The 25,547-nt window shown below is 42.2% G+C and overlaps 1 protein-coding gene across 17 annotated transcripts in view; it reads right to left on the bottom strand.

Annotated features, from left to right (window-relative positions):
- The window catches only part of LOC118425676 (autism susceptibility gene 2 protein-like), a 219,655-nt gene that overhangs the window by 20,491 nt on the left and 173,617 nt on the right, over positions 1 to 25,547 (bottom strand). For 15 of the 17 annotated variants that reach the window (XM_035834692.1, XM_035834694.1, XM_035834693.1 and 12 more), the window contains one exon: positions 14,707 to 14,770. In XM_035834692.1, coding sequence (XP_035690585.1) covers positions 14,707 to 14,770 — 64 coding nt within the window. Of the gene's footprint in view, positions 1 to 1,836; positions 2,772 to 14,706; positions 14,771 to 19,908; positions 20,460 to 25,547 lie in introns of those variants that run through there. The other 2 variants (XM_035834707.1, XM_035834708.1) reach the window with 2 other exon arrangements.

The raw sequence follows: 25,547 nt of genomic DNA, 5'->3' as shown, positions 1-25,547 counted from the left end.
TGAGTTGCTGCCTAAATCATGTCTAAAAATATGAAATAAATTCTTTCAGGGTATAAGCAAGGGGTATATGATACAGATTATTTTCATATATCTGGTAATAGAAGTACCGAAGGATTTGCAATAGTTCATGTCTTCTCCCAGCCCATGGAACCCAGGGAAGGAATGCAGATACCACCTGCCTTGGATCATCATCACTTATCTGAGGATTAGAGTCTGTCTGCTGGGCTAATCCCCCTGGTATATCCACACAAGGCAGATAAACCTTCACTGACAAGTTTATTAAACAATACACATCGAGGGACGCACCACTAAATTGTCACAGACCACTCTGGGTGACAAAGATTTTAAATATCATATAGGTATGAGAACATTGAGTCAATGCCTGTCTACAGGACCCGTCCCTCCATCCTGAGACAGAAATTTGGTTGCTGGGATTGATGAAAATATTAATTATGTGCTTTTACAGATTTAAGAGAATGATAAATAACAACATGGCCTCCAAATAAATGACTGGGACAAAATAATAAAAGCTGAAGACAGTCCTGAATGATATTGGGCAACATGGTGAACAATTCACTTCAAACAAAAGAAATCTTCTGGTACCAGACAATTCAATACCTGTACCAATATTTTTGTGGCAATTTTGCCCTGCTGACTTTTCCATGTTTTGAAAATTCAATTTGAATTAGCACTGGGATGACATGGCGATGGTTCTGTCAATATTCACACTGGAAATTCACTAAACAAATTATCTCCTGTTCATTTTGACACACACCAGTCCCCCAGACTCCCCTGGGAGGGTGTAATCTTATTTTGGTGCTGATTGCCAATTGGCAAGTTAATTAGTGTTGACAGGCTTAATTCATTGGAAAATGCACTGGCTGCAACACTGCATGAGCATCCAAGGACAATGGAACACCACCGGGAAAATACGCCTGTATCTGTTCTAAAAGCTGACATAAGCTGATAATAACCGAAGATTTAACATCATAAACATGCATGTGTATTGTCAACTTCCCATTGTGATATATAAGAAAGAATGGGTGGTCTGCAATATCATAACCATGTCACAGCTACAACAAGGTTTATATTTGTTGTTAGTCAAGGTCATTTGTTACCACAGCAGCTGGTATTTTGGATGTTTTGTTGGCACCACAGCGGGAGAATCCTAAACATATTGGGGCAGGTGGTGGGTTAACGCGTGGCTTCGGGAAATTTTTAGTCTACATTTTCTTCAGCATCCAATCTGCAAAGTACTCGTACTGTAGAATTTAATGTATCTGGACATGTGACGCAGATGCTTATAGGATAATTACAGTCCCTGCACTCCATACTGAACTGGTTTTGACAATACAATACTGCAGACTTTGTTTGGCATCTGCACAGGTCACTGCCCTGCTAAGCCTATTTTCTACAATTTACTTGTGAAATCATCCATACTGAATCACAGATCTGCGATAACCTTTCCACAACAGGCTTATCAGTGTTACAATGAAGTTCCTATCTGTAACTTAATGGACACATGTCTCTTTATGTGTTGGACCTAAACAGCAAGAAGATAAGATACTTTAAATACTTTTCGTATGACGGTATCCCAAATGTTGATGAGCTACTTTGATTCCATAAACAAAAGGACGAAAAGGAATAAAAACTCCATCTGCACTACCAAAAAAAAGTTTTTTTTTGTAGTGTTCCTTCTTACTCTTACACGGAATAGACAATCACACAGTAGAAAGCATTGCTGAGAGTAGAGTAGTGTGTTCGAAGTCCCTCTTCACCAAAATTGGTACATAATAACCTTCTGAATCCAACCTTTGTTCTAAGATTAGAACCTACCTTGCTGTGCCTGTAGCCTATCCAGGGTGGGGAGGGGGGTTCCCTGGGGGGACCAGATAGCAATGGAACCCTGGTAGGAGATCATAGCATTGTCACCAAGAGTTTGAAACAGGAGCAAGCAGGTTTGGGAAGATCTTCTTTCAGTTTCAGCAAGTTCTCTGGTCTCAGTCACTGTTCCGATATCTTGTCTTATGCCACGCGGCAATTGATCCGGGACTAGGCAGACCCGTGGATGACTGACACGTGATGGGTCTTCACTCCTCACTGTCCTTTCTCTCACAAGAATTCCAGCAGCTTGTGGTGGAAACAATGTCCAAAACTGTCAACCAGAGGAGCACGAACTGTACTTACTTGTGTGGCACAAGAAGTGTCTTCAGGGAAGCATGACGATCCAGCGTAGACTGGGCTTTGGGGAAAGTCTACAAGTAATCCAACAAAAGCAGCCTGTGTGCCGTCCACAAGTGCGACCAGTGAGTCACACTCACTCAGCCTTCCACACCTTGCCAATGTGTACTCACAGATCCTGTTTGGGTGTGTCAATCAAGGCACAAAATGGCAGACATCAGATTTCACCACAGCTCCAGTTGTCCTATTTCAGACACCAAGACCACTTCACTGCTTTCCTACGAAGTTGTAAGCAATCCCTGAAACTTCAGCAACCTCCCAAAGCTCAGAGTCAAGTCAGAGCTGCAACAGAGTAGACCTAAGCCCTCCAGAAATTATGGTTCTTGCAGCAGGTCTGGCCTGGATAACTGCCCCAGTCGTCCCTGGGAGCTGCTTTCCACACACTGAGGGGCCCCACTAGTGATGGATGACAGGCGTAGAGGCAAACAGCAACACAGAATGTGTCCCTGGCTCCCCAGTCTGCCGCAGCCTTCCCAAGTCTGACATTGTCTGGTTTAGTTAACCCTGCCTCCCCCAGATCCGCTGCCTCCCATTGAGAGGTCCCAGCGGGACCCTGACAGATTTGAGGGGAATTCGTTGGCAGCCGGTTTAATTAACTCAGAGATCAGAGGTTAATCACAGCTGACTGTGAACCCTGGCAAGCACACAACCCACCCAATACACCAGGGCCAAGGGCAAACGCAGGACAATACACTGGTCCATGGCACCCACCTATACAAAAAAAATTGAACCGACAATTGCCAACAATACTGCTGTAGCAAATGTCACTTGATTTATTACTAAAGCGTTGTGCTCAACTTCAAGGGCATAACATCATATAAGAAATCAATATCATTATCTACACAAGATCGATGGAAGACGTTATGATTATTGAAAGAAAATCCAAGATCTGTAATTTCAGTGTTCTGGAGATAAGTCGACTTAGTAGACCTACTGTAGATCCGATGTTATGCAGGATACAAACAACTAAGATTAGCAGTGGTTTTATTCATGCCACCCACCGAGGTTGATTTTATTTAGTTTAATAATTGGATTTTGACCACAGAAGACTAAACAAAATATTATCATCCTCGTCATTACAAGAGTCTGGTTTAAAGGAGTTGTTTTTAAGCCTTGTCAAATACTGCATGTCTCCAAAGGACGAGTCTAATAAGTGAAAAATGACTGGGCTGAAGCTTGAGTGCTCTTGGCTCACAAATTTCAGACCTTTGTTATTGCCAATTTGTTCCGACTAATTGACTGGTGAGCTGACTGAAAGCAAACATGAAATACATGTACAACACAAGATCACATGTTATACAAATATTGTTAGACTAACATTAACAACCTGAACATAGCCAAATTCTGCAAGGCTTCAAAAATCGTTAAGCTTAAAACAATTATATGCCTTTTATCATTATCATTTTTAATATGAAATGTTTTTTTTCTGAAGACTTTGATGCAAATCAATTGAGACTGTTTGAAGTACAGTACTTAAATTCCAATAACGTTAATTGACATGATAGTTAACGAATGTACCTCATTGAATCAATATCTGTGGGTACCATAATACCTTACAATATATTATATATAAACATGTACTTATATGTGACGGTTTTACATGTCACAGGAATGACGCTATCCTTGCTACCACAAACCAAAGAACTGATGGGTGTCTGCCCAGTTTAAGAGGTCATGGCAAGGATAAATTACACACACATGCTGAAATTAGCATGGAGGTGCGGAAAATGTCCGTCTGTGTATTCAGGGCTGCTCAGGTCAGCTCCGAAATATTTGCGCTGATCCACAGCTAAGACCTCTAATCCCTCATGTGTGGGGAGACAAACCCCGAACGCACATGGGAGACCGCCCTGGAAAGTCTGCCAATTCATTTCAGCAATCCCGGCTTGTGTTGGGAGGAGGAGATACCTATTCACATATTTACAACTTCTTCTGGCTGCTTTGCCAAGAGGAGTAAGGTCAGGGGGTTTCAGATGAGACTTGTCTGTGAATATCATGTCATGGGCAAATGCTGTGGAGAACTGACAAGGAGATATGGCTCAAATTTCGGATGACAAATTGCAACTGCATACTGTACTGGGGCAAAAATGAGAAATGAAAACTGGGCAAAAACAAAGTTTAGCATATTCTGCACATTTTCAACACTGAAGACCAGTAAATTACCAACAAAAATTTTATCATATCTGCTGTGGAATAGTTCCTCCCTATCTTTACCACATGGCCTTATCAGTTGGTTACTCATGAAATGTCCAGTTGGTGATAAACAGATGGTCACAGGTAACTAACCTCTAGGGGGTTGATACTGGGAGAGAGCGAGGCAAAGGGGATGGAACCAGATTTAAGAGCTCTTCATCCCTAAAGACAGCACCATCTGCCTCTGATTTGGTAGTAATTCTTTAATCAGGAGCATCCATGCCAAGACACACAACCTTGTTACTCTTGACAATGAGGGAGAAATGAAAAATTCCCTAAACCTAAGCCCGAAAATCAGGACCAGCCCCAGCATTGAGTCCACCAATTGACCCCACGACCCCGGGAGTCTGGGTGGAAATTAGTGTGAACAAATTTGGTGACCTTCCAGCCCTTGGGTTGACCTTGGGTTCCTCAATGCTCTGCTCCACACAACAGGGGTGAATTTGGAAACACATTCTTCAATCCAACTGATGGTTGAATGATAGGAATAAAGATCAGCTCCAAACACTAATAATTTGGAGAACTTACGCTGCAGGAAAAGCTTCTTACTGAAAGGCCTTGAGGAAGCTTATGTGTGCATTTAGCTCACATATTATACGGGAGACCCTGACCATCATTTAACCTGCAACAGAGTGATTGTATAAAATCATCAAAGTGGTGAATGCACAGTGTGGGCAAGCAAGATAATCACAAATCAGCATAATGCTATCATGTGCCCTTGCATCTGCAGTTGAGGCTGCTGATGTTTGATCTCTCCTTCAAGTCTATACATGTATCCAAGCCACACACAGGGTAGGAAGGGGAAAGACAAGATACTGTCAGTCAACAGTAAAAGTAAAGAAACCGCTCGCTATGTTTTCCATTCTGAGCTTCCACCAAAGATAAGATATACACACAAAAAATAGCTAAAAATGTTATGAAATTTTCCCTTTGAATGCATAGACCATCATTCATAGCAGTAAGACAATATGACTTCCAGCTAGCCCATACACAGTACATGTACAGGGGACCAAACACAACTAGACACTTTTTGGTATCATATCATGATCATAGAATCTGGATGAATTGTTTCAACTTTAATAGACTCATTTTCATCATATTATTTATCAAAGATCATGTGAACTACATGTGCATCTTATCACTCAGGCTGACATCAGGAAACGTCTAAAAGAAGGGTCAATGAAAGAATGGTTTTGAGTTTATCTCCCTGTTTATTTGTGGGCTATTTGTAGATGGTCTGCTTACAGAGGTGCCAGTCAAAACATCAACCTGTCTTATCTAAAGACCTGTCACACAGCAGGATGTGTGTTTTTCCCTCCTCGTTTTTCTTTCACATACCAGTTCCATATCTGAAGCTCTTTATTGTGTCAAGAAAGCCTTGTTATACTTTCAAATTCTTTCTGATGAGATTGAAGAAACTTGATCAGTAACAGAGGACTTCCATGTGGCACTGCTACAACATTTTCATTAAATAATTGAATAAAAAGAAAGAAAGAATCAATTAGTGAACTGTTTGAAGATGAATTCTGAGCTTATTGAGGTCCAGAATTAAAGTTTCACTTGTATTTCATGTCCAGAATTGTATATTATTGCCATTTCATTTTTACATGTATAATTATGTGGCTCGTAGATCTAGCCTGGGTGCCATCCTAATAAGTTTTCTACTGCTCCCATTTTTACTTCTTCTTCTTTCGTGTCATCACTTCACTTTCCTGCTCCATTCCTACTGCAACCCAGTTGTTCAGCACTGAGTACAGGGAGCCACAGAAAACTAACTAGGATGGCACCCAGGTCACATGTCCCTGACCATCCCTGACTCATCAAACTGTAGTACCATGTACCAGGAGGCCAGAAACTCAGGAACATTTGTCTATCAGTGAAAAGAACAAAATCCCCCAATTTGCCAATCCCCCTGAGGGATCAAGGTGCTTCTGGGAGTCCTTGGGATCAATGCTAATCTGATGACAGATCAATATGTAAATCCTGTATCAGCCCACATCCTTTGTACACCCACTATAGCAGAGATATCACTACCCTGGAGGAAATGTTTGGGGCAGTGGAAGTGAGGAGATAAACCATGAAACCTGGCAGATAAGCGGGAACAGAAGCCAGACAGACATCTGATCAGTCTTATCAGCCCCCTCAGACAGACAGCTGCTGTCAGGGGACCAAACACACACTGGCCCAGACAGACCCAGCTATCAGCACTGATAACATAGCACATCAATCCTACACAGATACTCTGACAGTTTTCAGTGATTAGAACTACAAACAATCCAACCAAAGTGGTCGATGTGACAATAGCATTGACAACATGGCAAATCAATCCTGAAGATATACATGGGCAGCGATGAGGGGTCTACCTACAAATAACCCAACTGTAAAATCACTTACAGTATACAGTAAGCTTGTCAGGGTGACTTACAGGAGATAAGGTTACTTCAGGTTATTACAATAAGTTGTTTGTCCTATAGCTTTGTAACAGTGGGGTTCAAGCAGCCACAAACCGATTTCTGTCTGTTTCTACTCATCTCTACTTTCAGACTTCATGTCTTAAACAAATTATATCGCACATTGTGTTCAAAAGTTAAACCAAGAGTCTCTATATTTTGCAAAGTGTTGATGCAAGGCAAAGCATTCTATAATCCAGATACCAAACAGCAAAAGCTAACCTCCTTGCACAGAGTAACAACACAAAGGCTCACCTGGTGGCTGTAACACATACAATGATACAAACAACTGCACAGCACCTCCCTGCAGCTCAACACATGCACAGTGTCCCAAGCAGGGCCTTCTGGGTGATACAGAGGTCGCTAAGGTCAGACATCCTACTCAGAAGTATCCACACCTTCTTCATGCCACCAGCATCAGAGGGCAACACTTGTTTGTTTTGACCCTACATGGTCAGGTGAGGTCACGACCTTTGAGGACCTCATTATCATGGTGATTTCCTGCCTGCTGTTTGGCCTCCTCAAAGTTGAGACTTCCTTTGGGAGGTTCTCTGACTGACTATCAAAGGAAAGAGCTCTTTCAAAATCCCTCTGATACAGAAGTAACATTCCAGTTGGTAGCAAACTTGATAGGACAGAAGGTTGATGAACATACTTGGGGCTTAAGAAGCACTGTACAAAAATTCCCTGCAACTTTTACTTCTTGCATTTACTCCTTGCAGCTATGTAGACTAGTATTCCTACATTTCAAACTTTGTCCATGGCCTACAAAATTGCCAGAGAAGGAACAGGTACTGGTGATAAACATATTTGTTGATGGAAAAAGAAAGCAGCTGCAGTTAGTATCACATAAAGTCGTGAATGTTTCCTGCCTCTACAAGTCTCCATGGAACTTTCTCCGAGTGTCTGAAATTCCAATTAGGACCTTGCGAACAGGTTTGAAGAACTTTGAAGTCAACAAATAAATGAAGGAAATGTATCCCAGATGTTGCTAGCTAACACGAAAATGTTCAGGAGGTCAAGTTTACACCAATTAGCACTACTTTTTATGGCAAAAGTTTGTGATTATCTCTGGCCCTTGTGACTTATTCCCCAGGTTATGTACCCTGGGATGGTGATTATTTTTCTAAGCAGCCCCCACAGGCAAATGAGGTTCTTGGGGCAGTTTCTTGGCAATAATCAGAGAAAACGAAAATTCGGAAAAAGAATGATTTAATTTGAGATGGTTTTCTCTCTGATCTGTACTATAAACTCATGTTCATACTTTGTTTTCTTTGTATGGACATTTGGCTAATCATTGGTTAAACTCCCTGACTTCTTGCAAAAAATTAAAGGAGTAGAAACGTTAAACAGAAAGACACAATATGCTTGCTGACTCTGAACCCCACTCTTACATTTGTACATTTGCAGAAAACTTCCTAATAAATAGCATTGTGAAGTTTTACCATTCTTTCATTTGTATCTCTATATTCTCACTGCTTGTTTCAACCCTCATCAAGTTCATGGCCAAGGAAATTTTGCCTTCCGAGAAGGAACAACAAATCACAGTCGGGGGCAAAACTGATTTTAACTGATGGGATGCTTTCCATTTGAACCAGGAGCCAACATAAACCCATTCCGAGCAAAACATTCTGTTCCTTGGCCTTGGAAAAGAACTTTAAGCAGGCGGCTGGTCCTTTGGTTTCCCCGGAGGGTAGTGAGTAATGTCTGTTTGCTGTGAGGGGGTCAGAGGATTAACCTGTAAATCAGGCAGGGAGAAACAGCTGTTACTGGGGATAACTACAGCCAGCCTATCATCACCTGTTAGCACAGGTTTCCTGGGCCAGGTAGAACCACGTCTTGACAGCAATAACTTTCACTTCAGGTACATCTTATAACTACCCAGGGTAAGCAGAGCAGGACTATCAGAGTTAAACTGCAGTTTCTAGTTTGATTTGTCCACCTGCTCCTCTGTCATTCCTGCAATCCCGCTGCTGTAAAGGTGTAATCTTAAGAAATGTCCCATATTAACAATTATGGTTAACCTAGGGCAGGTTCAAAGCAAGGGGCTGATCCTTCACTAATGCACTTAATCCATAACACCAGGTCCAGATGGGAGGATGGTTTGGACAGAAGCCTGAAGCTTAACCCTGCACCTCTTGGGGGAATAAATATCCCCTGGTTGCCATGGACACAGGACAGAGTGTGCCTCTGAAGTAGCTACATGGAGATTAAAGATAACACACATGCAGGTGGGTGGGCTGCATGGAACAGCAGACTTGCTCAGCGCCCACTGATCAGCTATTTCACAGTTTCGCTGCAACATCTTGAAAATTCTCCCTACAATACTCCCAGGAAATGGGGTATTTCAAAAAGGTGGCAGGGATTCAACATGCGTCCAGTTTATCATACCTCATTCTTTCTCAGAGTCTTGGGAAAGAATCAACTGCCTTGAGGTGTGAAATTTTAGGAGACAAACCTCAGGCTGATGGAGAAAGTTCAGGAATCTTTTCAGTCTGTTTTAACATTGAAATCGACATTTGATACAGTCAACCTTGTGAAAGGAGAGATGGATACAGCATTTTAAGGCCAACTCCTAGGTCATTTCACTAACCTAAACATTGTCAACAACACGAAAGTTCCTTACCTGGAGCGGATAGTGTTCTTGTCTTTTCCTTTTAGCACAATGGCCACCCATATACCACACAGACTACTGTCTGTCTAATGGCACAACCTCGAGAGCTTTCCCTTTCTCTACAACCACTTTCCCTTTCAGCCTGACCCTCTGAAGCACCCGTCTGGGCCTATTTGGCAATGACACTTCCAGACACCTGGGAAACTTCAGTTTATGGAGAAGCAGGAAAGCTGCAAAGTTGTTGGACATCAGGCAGAATACCACCCACATTACCGGGGCTGTTTCTCTTTATTCTAATAACTTTTCAAGTCATTCTACTGGCAAAGGCTCAAAGTTTGGGAAGTTCATTGACAGAGCTACAATCTTCTAACCAGCAAATGTCATGGTCTTCAGTTCTAATTAAGAGACTAACACACAGGATTAAGGAACTGTCATGTCTGACGTATTTAGCAGGAAAAGCAGCCTTGCAGGCTCTTGTTGGAGAGGAAATGCCAGGGTCTGGGGTGTAAGTGTTGGGACCAGCGGTCGGAAATACCTTTCCACTACTGGCTTGGTATCAGTGCCTTCATAGTGAGGAATTTTAATAGTAACTGCCAGTGGGATTATCCCCATGACCCCTTGACCTGATTGTTCCTGCTGGGAGACATTTTATCTCAGGGCTAAGTTTAATGTTACAGTCACTTTTGCCATTAGCAGGGATAGGAAGAAATCAGTTTCGTACCTTTCAGCAAGACGCTTAGACAGACGATTTCTTATCAACTGCACGACATCAGACCTTGACTGTAATGAAGTAAAACTGACACAAATACACAGCTAATCCCAAAGAGACATAAGCTCTTACCATATTACAACTAAAATGTGGGATAATTTGGTAAGAAAGCTGAGTCAGGGTCTGAGTGATTGAACATGAGGAAACTGTAGAGCAGAACCCTCTCCAAGGAGCTGCCCTCTGTTGATTCTGGGCCTGTCAGTTCCCAGGAAATGTTGCCATCGCCCTTGTTGCTATAACCCCGACCCCGAGGCCTGGAGAAAACAACTGTTCAGCACACACAAGAGACGTCCGCCCTGCACATGTGTGTAACATATTGGAATGCCCTGAAATGCGCTGAAATCCGACCAAAGTGTCAGACAGAAAACAGCACGGTCCTGTATCACGAAGAGGAAAACATACAACAGGGCACCACAATAACTTTGTGTGCCAAACACACCCACCCTTCCTCCCTTGCTTGCATACCACGTTGGACGTCCTCACATAATTGCTTGACTTACAAAGTGCAAGTCCTTGCTGCGTTGAAACTCGAGACCATCCTAAGTCAACCAAGTAATGAGCTTGAAAAGGCAATGAAAGAGTTTTTGCACACATAGCCATGAACCTGGCCTTCCGGAGGGCGAGGGAATTGGAAGTTGGTCATGTGGAGCACAGATAAGGCCATGATAAGGTTTAGGTGATAACCGAGCACTCCTATGATGAAAGAACCCACAGATATGAAGCTTAATTGGCTGGAACTTGTTGACAGGAAAATTCCAGGTGCCCTGGAATTCTTGACTTGAGCAGGATTCTTTACGAAAGTGCCTTGTGAAGTGTTACATCCAATGAGGTCAAGAAAGAAACTTCTCCTTTCCGCATACTTACAGGTCATTCACTCCAATATTAAAGGATACAAGTTAGACATAGTCAAAACATATTACATGTGAAATATCCTGCTTAGTTTGATTGAGTCTGTAGCACATACATGTAAAATAGGATGGTCTTTTCTCAGTCAATGCGAACAGTTCAACAATGTCAGCCTAGTATATTCTCAATGTGAAAAGTTCAACAATACGTACAGGTACATGTAGCTTACCTCTCAGCTTTTCCACAAAGTTACTGTTCATATCCAACGCATCTCCAGTAGACAAAACAACAAAGAGAAAGACCAACTCTGTGCACTGGTTCTTGTTGAAGCATCCACAACTCCTAGTGAAATCTAATATAACCTGGTTGTTCACTTTATGGGCCATGCATGCCTTTACGATACACATGGACACAAGTTGCCTGACGGCTGAACTACTGACCCTTCCTGGTGTCTACTTGTAAGAAAAGGTCATTTTCCCCCACAGACCAGTAACATTACGCTCGCACCTAAAGTCATCCCCCAGGTCAGCTCAAACTGTTCTTGTAATCTGACTTATCTCACCCTGATGGACAATATACCAGCTTTACAACTTGTTCAGGGCATCTGTTAAGGGAAAGTACGTTAAATTGGACACTGCTAACTTTATTAGGCGTCTGGGATAAGATTGTAGGAATCCCTAGGGTTTGAGCTACAATTCGAGTAGTCTAGTGTAAAGTTCAAATAATATTTCATGCAATTTGTAAGCACTGCTGTCCAAATATTTTCACTGTTTGACAGAATCTGATGCTTAATCAGTTTGTCTCCCCCAAAACCTACTTGCTTACTGTAAAATAAGATTATGGAATTAGCTCAAAGCAAGGAGGTTAAAGAATCACAGGAGAGAGCTCAGTCATTAACACCCCACTGCGGGCTATTGTTCAGACCCTCCGGGCCCATTGTTTCCGCTATCCGGCGGCGCGTCTCTGATGACCATGATGGCCGCGGGGTTTCCCGCCATTTCTGATGAGCCCGGACGTGTCAGCCAATCACATGAGCCCAGCCATGACGTCATGCACCGCGATCCCGGCCGAGGACGACCGAGGGTTGCCGAACTGCGAGCGAGATGAGCGCAGTTTCCGCAGATTTCCTTATTTGGGAAGCGAAGGTGACGTGTGCAAACAGTACTGTTGTGGAGAGACCAAGATGGCGATCATGTCGATACTTGTTTCGGCGCTGTGCGACCAAGTTGAGTGAATTTACAGGCATTTTTGTCGCTGTATCCCCGATTTTTTTGTCTCAGAATTATGAACAATATTCTCTACTTCATGTGTCTATTAAAAAATTATTACGCTTGCCCCGCAAAAGAGACTTTTTTTCAACGATAGTAGTGGGCTTGGGTGTGCCAAATAAGTATTTGTTGTTGCTGTTTGCGATCGATTTTTGCTGTTCGTGATGCATGAATTTTGTACTCTGAGGGCTCCGTGGATGTTCATGGCAATGATGGGAAGCAAGATGATATTTCCGAGGAAATTTATTTTGTCGGTATTGAGGGAATTTTTGCCTCACGAGGAACGCATTTTTTTTACACAGATGGCTTGATATCTTAATTTGACAGACTTGAAAATAAAGTTGCATAGCGTTTCTCAAGCTTCTTACAAATACTATGAAATAGCTCCGTGTGTCCTGGGCTATGAAAGCCGACCCAGCGTTCTTCTACACCGCGTGACTTGTTGTTACACACATTTCTGTGGCCCGTGGGGAACTATGCTCGCACTTGCCTCAGGCGAAGTATCGTCACTATTGATATCTGTTTCCTTAGTAAAAGTAGCGCTGTATTTAATGAGAATCATCCTCAAAATCGCTGAAATCCCGGCCCCAAATCGATGTTCCTGGACGAGTGATGTTGAAACTGACTCGTAAACAAAGGCCCACGCTAGCCTGGCGAGATGCAGATTGGGGCAATTAGCACTTCGATGTGATTCACACTCGCGGCAAAGATCGGAACAATAGGAACGCTCTCCTCTCTTTCTTTAACCTCCTTGCTCAAAGTATTGCAATTTCACAAGCATTTTTTGGGGTGTCCAGTACTAGTTCAAACTTTCCTGGTTGTTAGGCAGCTCACACACGATTGCACCGCGAACCTTTCCACGACCATTCACCTGCCATTACATGGAGTTCAACACCTTTAAACCATCTCCTATCAGGAGGAAGAATCTCGAACCTTTATGGTGACATTTCAGGAGTAATGGCCACCACGCAATGGGCTGATCTCTATAAAACTTGATGTACTTTCCAAAGTTCACATGGGAAAATTGAAAGGGGCAAGTGCCAACTTCCATCATCTGACCTTTGGCCCTTCATCCACTTTGGAACCATTACTGGCTGTTTCTTTTTTTATTACATGGCCGTAAGTTAGAGTCCTGGAGTCATATGTTCACCATGGGAACCACTCTCCAGTCATATCGCAGGATTTTATTGGTGTTGTGATGGCCTTTCTGCGAAAACTTTCCGCACATCACCGCACTAACTGATTCTCATATCCCATACCTGGCTGACAATTCTCTCAGATGAATTCGATCCAAGGACACTTGCTGTAAAAACTGTTCCCTGAAGTAACAGTTTGAATGTCTTGTACGTTTGAGTATCCACACTTCATAGCATAAGACTCTGTCACTGTTGGATTGGTCCACATCTACACAATTCGTTGTTGCCCTAAATCACCCAGTGCAAATTTTCCATACACATCTCTATTTATCAAATCTGGAATCCAAATTTGACCTTGGAGAATTAGAATCTAACATCCGTCACCCCATTAAGCACTAAAATGGTGTTCCCCCCGAAAACCACCCGAAATGGCGGCAATTGCACAGCACTTAGTTCTAATGGCCGGTTTTCTGCCCTTCCCCCTGACCCTGGTGTTGCTATGACTACCAATCAGGCTAAGGCCTGTCTTCTGTCCAGGAAATGACCGATAATGAGACCAGTTAGGAAAATTGTTCCGCAAAATTGCTGTAGACAGCAGAGCAAACTGGTCTGTAACAAGTCCTAAGCAGTTACCATAGCTCCCAATCACGCAGCCCCTTGTACAGGAAATGGGAGCAGGGAGAAACAGTCAGGGAAATAGATACACATCACCATTATCCCCAAATGGCCCAGACTCTCCAAATCATTACAGGGGTGGTCCATTGTTTTCTTAGGCATAATGATCCTTAACCCATTAAATAAGTTGTCTATCAAATACATAATAATCTGAGCAAGCCATATTAGATGTTGCTTGGATTATACACACGAATGACTGCACTCCTCAAGTGCTGAGCAAGCACTTTCATGAAAACAGAAAAAATTGTACTTATCTGTTCAACAACCATTAGAAATTACATACATTTACAGTAATCTTCTATACTGATGGAAGTTCAAATGTGAATTTCATTGTCATCTACTGCCAATTAAGATACAGTACTTATTCCAATAATCTTCATGAAAATGATGATGTATCTCACCCATAGGCATCTCACGCATAAACATATGCCAGTAAACAAATCTTATTTCTATCATACATCAAAAACATCTCTAGTGCATGCATTATAGAAATACAGTTCAGGGGAGAACTTACGTCTTGTTACTGGTGGGTTACTGGTGACTGCTCTGAAGAGGTTTTCTGAGCCTGCGTCAGAATTCTGTAACACAGACAAGGAAAATAGGTTGGTTATTTACACAAATACTGTTGAAGTGACACAACACATCAAAATTTGCTTGCAATAAAAAGGACATGAACATAGTGTGAAGTTTGTTGTGTATTCATTTATCAACATGTGAACATATGTACCCATGAAGGCTGCATTGTGGAAAAAACGTTTATCAATAGATCTCACAACAGATGGAATTGTATCTATTGTGAGATAAAACAGGACTGCAATCTCCTCAAATTGATGTCAGCACTGGGGTGGATGTGTTTGACTGCAGAATTATAGTGAGGCGCTGCAATTTTGGTCAACTTCTGATAGATGGCACTTTTGCAACATGGATCACACTCGGCAAATCCTCATGGAAGGCAGCACTTTGTCAGCACTGTATTGCTCATAGCAGTCATAATGCTTCATACTTTAGGACGTTCAGATGAGGTGAAGACTTCTGTCCAGATGTACATCTGGTTTTGGTAATACAGTAAAAATAACTAGACCTGACTGAAATCCATTTCATGCCAAATGGTCACACACTGAGCATGGGTATAGTATTTACTGCTGGCAACTATCAGAAAACACTGGCAGGAATCAAAAGGACACCTGAGGCTTGGAAAAGAGAACTTCTGCACTGTTGTGCCAATGATTGATAATGATTTCATACACACCTGACAATGTGCATGCACAATTAATTTACTCAAGTTAGCATACACATGAACTTCAGACTTGCCCATCACAAATCATAACACTGGACTTGATAAACTGTTACATTCAAATGTCTAAAAACTTCAAGAAAGACTGACTTTACCATGTAGCATTCTAAACAGGAGACTAGGTATAACAAACAGCCTCTCCACAGGACATGGGGACTCCTAAGAGTCACCTCTGACCACTTCTGTCACCTCACAGAATGATAAATTCAAACAAGTCTTATTCCAGACTGTCACAGCCAAGCAGAACAAAACCCACCCAGGTAGTCCAGACACACTTGCTGTGACCTACAAGAAGCAGGGAAGCAGAGGAGTTGTCCAGTTGCATTCGTGAACGCAAGAGTTCATAATGTACACATCCAACGAACAATTTTCTTAGGATATGTGTATACTCTAGAACCCAGAACTACCATAATATCGTCGGCAAGAGGAACAAATGTCTCCATAACCAAAACTGGACACCCATATACTGGCTGTCACACTGGCTATCAATAGCAGTTCTCAAAGCCAGTTAAAGCCCTGTCCAAAGCTAGAGGATCTGGGTGGATGGTAAGGGATTTACCGACATTCACAAAACAGGCTGGAGGCATTAGAACTGACACTGCATGAAAGCCTGCTTGGCAAGGAATAAAAGCCCTCATGCCCTAGTATGTGGTGTATAGCTTAGGGGGCTTTGAAGCCCATATCCCCTACAGCAGCGGCAGCTATTTATTCAGAAAATATGCAGGCTGAAACTGGAAGAAACCAAAGGCGGATTTGAGCAGGGTGACAGCGGGCATCAGCCTTTCATGGTGGCCAGAGGCTGACATAGGACATGTGGAAGGTATCAGTGATCTGCAGGCAAGGCCAAGGGTCTACCAGAGATGTCAAGGAGAAAGTAACAAATATGATATTGTTGTAATGCCATTTTCTGTCTTCAAAGTTTAATTCATTTTCCATAACAAGCATGTCCAGACAAGGTATCAATGAGGTTCCAGGTCATTCAGTTTTGATTTTTTTTACCCATTTCAAAGCTGTATCATATTAGCTGACTCTTATGTTCCAATCTTCAGAAGATTTGTACCAAAGCTCCCTTCCTACTTCCCTATGTTCTGCATAGAAGGGGGACACACCCACCACAATGAAGGCACGCAAAGCCAGCTTACAAATCATTTGAAAAAGTGATGTGCATACTTTCCTTGCTTTTGTGAAATTTTGTGAAATCTCAAAACCGAACATTCGCATTAAGCTGTCATATATCACACAGGTAAAAGCAGAGTGGAATTTTCATTTTACAGCACATTTTCAACAAATGATGTATGGTATACATGGTAAGAAAAAGGTGTGAACAGACAGAGCAACCAGCAAATAAAGTTCACATGATCGGCAACAGATGGGATACGGATCATCATCTGAGAAGCAAGATATCCCTGTTTCCCAGACAGTTGAGTCAACCACAACTTTATCTACCCAAGGGGTACATAAGAAAGATGGCAGCCATCCGACCCATCCTCCTTCAAATCAAACCAAACATGACAAACTTGTCAGCCCTCCAGAAAGTTTGCCTTGCATAAATTCAGTCTCATTTTACCTTGGACAAGACAAATGACTTCCAGCTTTTTTATAGCTTCCCAAAAGATGCTTCCATACATAATCGTCCTCTAGTTGGCCTCCGGGGATGCAATGGAGAGCAGTAAAAATCTGTCTTAAGTTTAAATCTTCCTCCAGTGAGTGATGAACAGATTTATGTTCAGGTGAGAGGGAATCCTCAGAGGTACTTCCAGAGCTGTCGTTTTTTTGCTTGACGATGTTCGTGCTGACAACAAATGCGCGGCCTAATGCCCCTGGTTGTAATATGTGCCCATATAACACCCTCCACCTGCAGTTTGCCATAAAAGTCAACTGAGTGGAATAGGCTGAGGGATCCTTTCTTATTAAAAGTCTCTAATCGCCTGGCTGGTTAAAGTCCCTGGACTGTCGTAAGCGGCGATGACTAACTGCGCAGTGGTCCCAGGGTGCCAATTCGGAAGGAGCTCGATACAATGAACATCCCAAGTCGTGCACAAAATGCAATTTTTGGATACCAAATCCCTCCCAATTCCCCTCCTACATTTCGCTGGCCGTAATTGAATGTAATTCCAAGCAACTGCTGCAAAGAGCTAGGGATCTGGAATTGGCAAGGGCACACAGAAATCCATTTAGTGCTTTACGCAGATGTGGACGCTTGAATAGACCAGTGACAAGAACTTGACTGATCAAAACACATACTATAACACCTCCAACTAAACTTACCAATCTCCAACCATCTTATACATCAATGACACTACAACAAAAACGGTTCACCACAAAGAAACAACACAACTGGAAGCTGACAGAGATGTCACCCCAAAAATATTCCATATATTCACCAAACCAGAAGCTGTGATGTGTCTGCCCAGAAGAGTGAGTGACAGCAGAGGGTCCCTTGGAGAATATTACCAGCTATCAGCTGTAAAGCCTTCATCTCATGCAAGCTCCCAGGAGACACATAGCAACTAATAGGTATTCATATTATGGAGGAACCCATCCCTGCTTGCTGGATGAAATATCCTACATGCACAAATTGAGGAGGAATATGCTGTTCCAATCTGGGGCGTCTAACTCCCTCTAACAAATCATCCCTTGGAAGCTAGCTATAAACAACGCTTTACAGGATAACTACTTTGTCTCGCTACAGAATTCAAGGAGACAGAGCACTTTGGTCACTGAATCAAAGGGCGCAATTAGGATTAAATGACTAAATCATCTAATGCATATCCTTCTGTTCTTAAAATGTATTTCATCTTCAATAAAAAAATATACATGCTGGTGACTGTAAAAGTGTAGAGTAGAATAGAGTAGAGTAGTTTCAGCCAGGTTATCATGCATACCTCTTGCCAATAAGCATTTTTTTTTCAATTCTTCAGTTTCTCTCATTTTCACAATAATGGCATCCATGCCTAGATGAAATGACCCGTCAATTGTGTAATGAACTATCCCTTGGCAGGTACACCCTGACAGATGGTTAGACTTGGACTCAATCAGCACAGAAAAAGTGGGTCTGCCAAGCTGTCCACAGTGGAAGGTCAGGGGTCAAATTGGTCCCTGCTCCAGTTCATCTGGGTGACCTCATGACTACATCAGGCTAGACTGGGTCCAAATAAACACCTCTCCATGTGTCATTATCATCATAGCTTAATTTGTAGACACATGCAAAAACAGAAAAAAACAGAGCAGGATAATGCTAATCATTTGAACTGTTTTCAACTTTTTGTATATTAAATCTAGGGAAACTCCTTTCATTGAAACATTTCCTATAGTACAGAATGATATTTAAAAAACAGTTAAATCATTTAAGCAACTATACATCATTAGAATATCCAATTTACGCTAACAATACCTAATTCTACTCAGACATACCCATTTAAAGATCAAGGACGTGACAAATTATATCAGGCAAGAGGCCTCCTTGATCACATCAACACTGACTGGTTTCTCTACTTGACACAAGTACATCAATCAAATTTCATGCATAATTAGACATAATCAACCCACAGAGTTTAACAACCTACTTTCAGGACTTCAGTTCAAGGATGACCTCTATGGCATGTGAAATATTTATCGCCAATATGGGTGTCTCTCCAACAAGCATATCAGCATGTACGGACATACCTACAACAAAGACTATCCCCAGCCCCCCTTTACACCAGCTGGGATAGGATTTCAAATATTTAATGGATCTTCCAACTGTCTGTATCATTGCATGACTTTTGTTTCAGTAGGCATGCAGCTGTTGTGGGTTTGCCTTGACGTGTCTTTTCTGCAGCCTTGAATAAAACTCAATAAAGGTCACTGCAATTGGAGTATCACTACCTACATGTAGCATATATTTATGTCTACAATAGCCCAGCTAAGCTCATGTACCGGATTACTTTACAAGGCTACAACATTACTAGAAGTCCACCACAAGTCCACCATTGAGCTCTTAATTCTTACTTCCCAGAGACACATCTGGCTATTACAGTCGGATACGTCACTAGATAAGCCCTATATGTTGTCAGTGTATTCAACAAGGATAGAGTGCTTATTGAAGCACAACATTGAAACAAAACAAGGACGGAGCAACAATATTTACCGATAACCTACCGGATGTTCGGGAAGAAAAATGGGGGAGGGCAGAATAGAATTTTGAAAGAAACTGCAGACAAGCTCTCAGTTTGGCATTTAAGAAAATATGGGAGTTAGGTTATTGTCCAAGCACATGTATCCTTCTTCCCCTAGTATTAATAGGATTATTGGTTGTTGTTGGTGTAGCCCATATGTATTCCTTCCTGTGTTTGTTGTTTGTACCAATAACTGTTTACAGCATACCCTATATCTTCTACTGAAGCTTTCTACATAGATGAAGTAAATGTTGGAAGTACCTACAATGTAAGGAGCTGCTCCTCTACTCCCAGTTCCTGGATAATATGATGGATACATCCAAAGGGCCTGGAGTGTTCATTTTCATCTGTAGAATGGCTGTCAGTACCGACCCAACTCTGAGACTGTGAAATCTCCGGCAGACACAATCATTCCTACAGCGCAGAACAGAGCCCGTCCAAGAGCGATCTCCTGACAAATCGCCACATCAAATCCTTCCGGGGGAACAAAGGCTTTCTCTCCGCTTGAACACTGCCAAGCAACAAGACAACGGCACTCCAAAACGCCAGCGGATTTGCTACCAACACAGCGGCGAAGAACTCGAGGACGCCACTACGTGGAGCCAGCCCTTCTGGTATCCCGGGCCACGGATCGGTGAACAGCTGTTTCCCACACAGTCCCAATTATCAACAAGGGAAATCAGGAATTGCACAATCCAGGGTGAAAATCAGCTTCCAATACAACAATGCCACAGGACAACTGCACCCTGGTGCCTGGCAACTTGACACTAGCAGGCTCAGGGAGGGTTCTGAGGAGGGAAATGGCTGTCTGTACTATTTTAACATTATCCAAACATGACTGGGCAGCCTGAGGCAACACAGATTAATCCCCTGTGAGCCCATTGACTTGTAGGCAAACCCCACTATCTATACTTGTCACAGCCTCAGGGCCACTGGAAGGGACATCACTGGATCACATCACTGTGTGATGACTATCTCAGCTAGATTATTCAGGGTGGACGATGAACAAAATTTACAAACACACAAGTATTGACAAAACCCTTTCCAGCTTTCTTTCATACAATGTGATGATTTGTAGTCGTCATGTTTACTGTTTGCATGGCTCATAGGAAATATACTTGGAGTGTGCCTCAGTACATTTGGCTATGGAGGTTCAGGAGAGGTCAAGTCATTTTGGCTGCACATACTCAGACTTGCTCCCCAAAAGGTCCGCAACCATTCTGGGCTGGATCTGCGGCCAGGCTGGCGAAGTGATCGACTACAGATTACCAACAAATGGAAGTGTTATCACGTAGGGCTGCTGACCTGACCTCGCCCCGCGTGGCCCCCAGGCCAGATAGGAAAATGTTTTCCATTTCCCCGCTCACTGTCTGTAATTGTTACATTAGTCGGCTGCTCCGCCAGGGAATTGGGGAGGGGTGAGGGGTTAAGAGCTGTGGTACTGGCTGCAATAACCCAGTTTTGCTTCATTACAGGAAGGCTTTATATCCTTGTGAAGATAAGTCAACTCCCCAGAACCAATTGTCTGCACAGGGAAGATTGGATCTTTACCCAAGGGAGTGGGCCATGCTAACTGCATGTGGGAGTAAGCACAGATTAAACTTTGTTTTATAACTTTTTATTTTGGTATATGATCAGCAGGGGCTATAGATAACAGAAGGGAAGGCTGGATGGAACAACTGAGAGGGAGTGCTACCTTGTCAGCCACTTACCTCGAGAATAAAGGACACAGAATAAAATAAAGGAGTAAAAAAATAAAAATATCGCTAAGGAAGAGACTAAAATATCATACTAAGTTTCTCTTTCCCCCTTCCCTACCCCATCTTCAATATCATCATGATCAAGTCATGCATCCTTCCCCACATTACAGGCCAAATCTCATCTGTATGCTGTAGCCATTAGTAACGCCCTTGACATTTGTTCCTTTCCATGATCACCAGCAACCTTGGTCACATGCAAGTGCGATTGGGGTGAGTTTTTGGTTAATGGATCAATCAGAGATGGTCTATTTCATTGACATTAGATGGAACCGCTAAATGGACATGCCCAACTTGAATACACAAGTATGTCCACGCTGGTAAGTGTTTTCGTTCTGTGTAAAATCCACGAGCTAGTCCGTAAATTCCTGGCACAATTTGGTAGTGATTGAACCTGAAGGTTACCTCACATTAATGGCTGTTGGTCGAGAGGCATTAAAATCTGCATCAAATCAGAGCGATGGCTGCGCTCAGAGGTGAGAAGCTCTTATGGGACCTCGGCAATGGCTTCAAATTTCAAACACACACAGACCTGTAAAATTTTATGAGACATAGCACAAAATAAAACCAACTGAAAGCTGTAAGCTTTTATGGCCCCACAAAAAACCTAAGTATCCAACTAACATTGGAAACTATACCCCTGAGACAGATCGGGCGAAATATGAGAAAGGTTATAGCAGCAGTTACTGATTCCCAGCCCTAGGTGTAAAAACTTTATGATCCTTTAAACCCACAAACAAGGAAGACACTGTTACAATGTAGTGTGGGTACATAAAGCCTGGAGTAGGTTATCAACCATCTCCAGCTATGAATTCAACTTGTTTCCAGGGTAAACTACAACGTCCTTTGGCATCTCAGACTCTGATATAATCAAGAGAAAAGACCAAGTCCAGGCAGTTGCCAAGGAGAGAACCCAATGTCTGCTTCTTTTCATCTAGGTAGATCCTCAAGACGCACAACAATCCGAAACTTATCAACAATATTTATCATGGAATGGCAACATTTATCACAATGCAAAAAGGCTACAGAAGGAAGTTCAATACCCTTGTAATGCCATTTGTCTGGCATAAAGCTGTCACGTCAATGTTACAGTTTAAGAAAGAAGCATGCAACAACTGAAACCAATTTCTGCAAGCCATCATTCGTCTAAACCAATCCAATTTCAACATACTTGTTTTGTCAATCCTGCTTTACTACAACAAAAACGCACTAACGTATTTACGAGGCCGTAAAAAGTCCTATATACAGTATGGGATTCCTCTTTAAAAAGGTCCTAAAAGGGAAATGGCTAAAACAGCTGGTAGGCCTCCTGGTTGAAGGGAGCTGACAGGTTTATGATAGTAGTCATCCATCCTGGTCCCCTTATGGCATTATGGTTAGGAGTTCCATAAAAGCACAGATTAGTGTGCACTATAAAAACCTCCTTCAATTTGTTGCATGAAGCATAAATACCAAGGTCACGTCCAAAGGTCGCCGCTCTGTATGGATGTCAAAGTCCCTTTTGTGACGAGGCTGACGTGCTTTGGAGTTACGTACTGTTTACAACACATCTGGGACAGCAGGCATCAACTAATCTATACAATATCTTCTCAACTTCGCTTTCAGGGAGAGCTTAAACAATTCAATTGATCTTCAATCACAAGTAAAATCCACTTGAAGAAACATCAACGATTTATAAAAAGTGATAATCATTGACACTGTCCCTACGGTACCCTGGTGTATTAGTATTTTCCTCATTCCTGCATTTTCCTCTCAACATTTTGTGGTAATTACTGGAGAGTTGGTTGCCTGTTTGGGGCACTAACTACCACATGGCAGTATGCTATAATCACACTTTACTGCAGTAAATATGACAAAATCGACAGTCTAAGAATACCTGAAGGACTAGGAAATCTATAAGTGCTCAGCAGGTGGTTATTGGTTCATTCCCACCATTTCTACTGACTTCAAACACTTGTGAAAGCAACCTGCCATCTTGACAGCTCTACACACGTTCTTCACCAAGCAGAAAGGACACAAAAGTACCTGAAAATGCCCCAAAAGCAGGTCTGGTGAAATGTTCCACCAACTCTCGTCCAGACACCACCAGCAGGTGCAGCTTTTCAGTCAGGCATGGCTCCTAATTGAGGTGCCTGACAAGTTCTCACTCAACCATTACCGACTGTTGGGCCAACAATACCCTAACAATTCCCTGTTATTATTGTTCAATTAACCAAAACCTACACAGCTGCTAATCCCTAGGGCATGTTCAGAGGAACATTGTGTTTCAAGACAGTATTTTATTGAGGCCACAAAACCTTTTTCTCATAATTCTTTTTCAACACGCAAAAAGGTAAGATAAAACGGGCAGTCTCACACAGATGAAGAAGCATAACGTTTTCTTGGTAGCTTGCTTTACTTTTCTTCTAAGTGGGACACCATTATCAGGTATAAGAAGGGACTGATAGCTACATGGTGCCGCTGGCTTTACCTCTTCATTTGAAAGGATGATATACACTGATTTATATAATAACTGTCAACAAGAGTTTTGTCAATTTCCTTGTGGTGATTCTATTATCAATTTCAGTCCATGTCTTGGCCAAAGATGTCTTCAATATTGCCAGAATTTGTCCATTAACTACGCTAAAACAAAGCTGATGCAAGTCACACTTCAGAAAGGAATTTGTCAGGTAAGAAATATAGCCCGACTCCGACACCACTCTGTCCCAGGTAGGTACACCTACATGTAATCTGTCCTGTCAACAGACACCTTTGTAACCCTCGAGACTTTCTAAAGCACTTCTTTCAACAGGTTTTGTTTTCTGGCAGGTAAGCGGCACTGCCGCATGCTCCTGTAGCCGACGAAAAGCTCCATTCACCGCTAATCAACCCATTGAGGACTGAGCCCAGATGTGTCAGCAATACTTGTAAATATTTACATTCTGCATGTACTAATGCAAAGCACTGATAACATGTCGCTTGGTTGGTAAACCTAAGAACAACCTTCTCAAGTGATCACCTTTTGCTCAGGGTCAGGCAGTGTTTTGTGTCAAATCAAGAACCCAGCTTAAAACAACTTGGCTACTTTTACCTCACTCACACTTGAACATATTTCTCTAATGGTTTTGCAATTTTCAACTATCATCAGCTTAGTATGCCATGCTTCCATACTAGTACATCACACCAGAATTGTCAAATAATCTCAATCCAAAACACATACAAAATAATCCATGACACAGAAAAGGCAAAAAAATATTGGCCAGACAGCAAATCTATGCTATTTGAAGAATGTGTTGAACTTTCGTATGTGTCACGACTTTTAGTAAAATACAAAGGGTGTGGTGACCAATACAGGGGATCATGTCCACAAGGAGTAAGAATGGCTCCTTCACATAATCCTGCCCTGATTCTTGTTCAAACACTGCTGGAATCCTTACTTTACACACCCACTGCACTGTACACCTTCTACGCCCTGCTGCTGGTCCAAACAAAACAGCCGCATGTCATCAACCACTTTTGTTTTCATATTACGGTGAAGAGGTTCTTTAAAACGTCTGGGTGGCAGGAATGGATAGTTTTCAAGGGCAAGGTTGTTGTGGCTGAGACATGCCCAGACATTGTTCTCCGTCACTTTGCTAAACCCACTATCTTAACCATTTACTTCTAGCAACAGCTATTTGGGGGGTTAATATAGGTACATTCATGTATATAGCAACAACCTAAAAAAAAGACTCCATGTATGTATTCTTCCAAGGAGGTTATATGAGCTCCTATAACTGCCTTGATTCTTCCAGAAGCTTTGTACAAAACACACCATGCTTTTCATAACAAATTTGAACACTTCAAATGCTGTCCGATACAGGAGAGGATGAAAGACTCAGAAAACATCTACCCAATCCTTCTAACGCAAGTGTGATACATAGTAAACTGGGATCAGTCCCACACAGGAAATGTGATGTTGATTCAAGATTGTTAGGCCAGCAAGATAAAGATAAATCAACAACTCTGGTTCTGTCTGGAGTTCTTTGTTTTTCTCTCCCCTCAAGACATCCTTCTCCTTCCCGAAACTAAACATGCACCAACCACTCCACACTCATATCAAAACACTGGCTTTGACACTGAAGGCAGGTATGTACATAGTCTAAGCCATATATCAAAATCAATTCAG

Source organism: Branchiostoma floridae, chromosome 11, assembly GCF_000003815.2.
Source record: "Branchiostoma floridae strain S238N-H82 chromosome 11, Bfl_VNyyK, whole genome shotgun sequence".
Taxonomy (NCBI): domain Eukaryota; kingdom Metazoa; phylum Chordata; class Leptocardii; order Amphioxiformes; family Branchiostomatidae; genus Branchiostoma; species Branchiostoma floridae.
The sequence above is the reverse complement of the archived record's forward strand: the minus strand, read 5'-3'. Positions and strand labels throughout refer to the sequence as shown.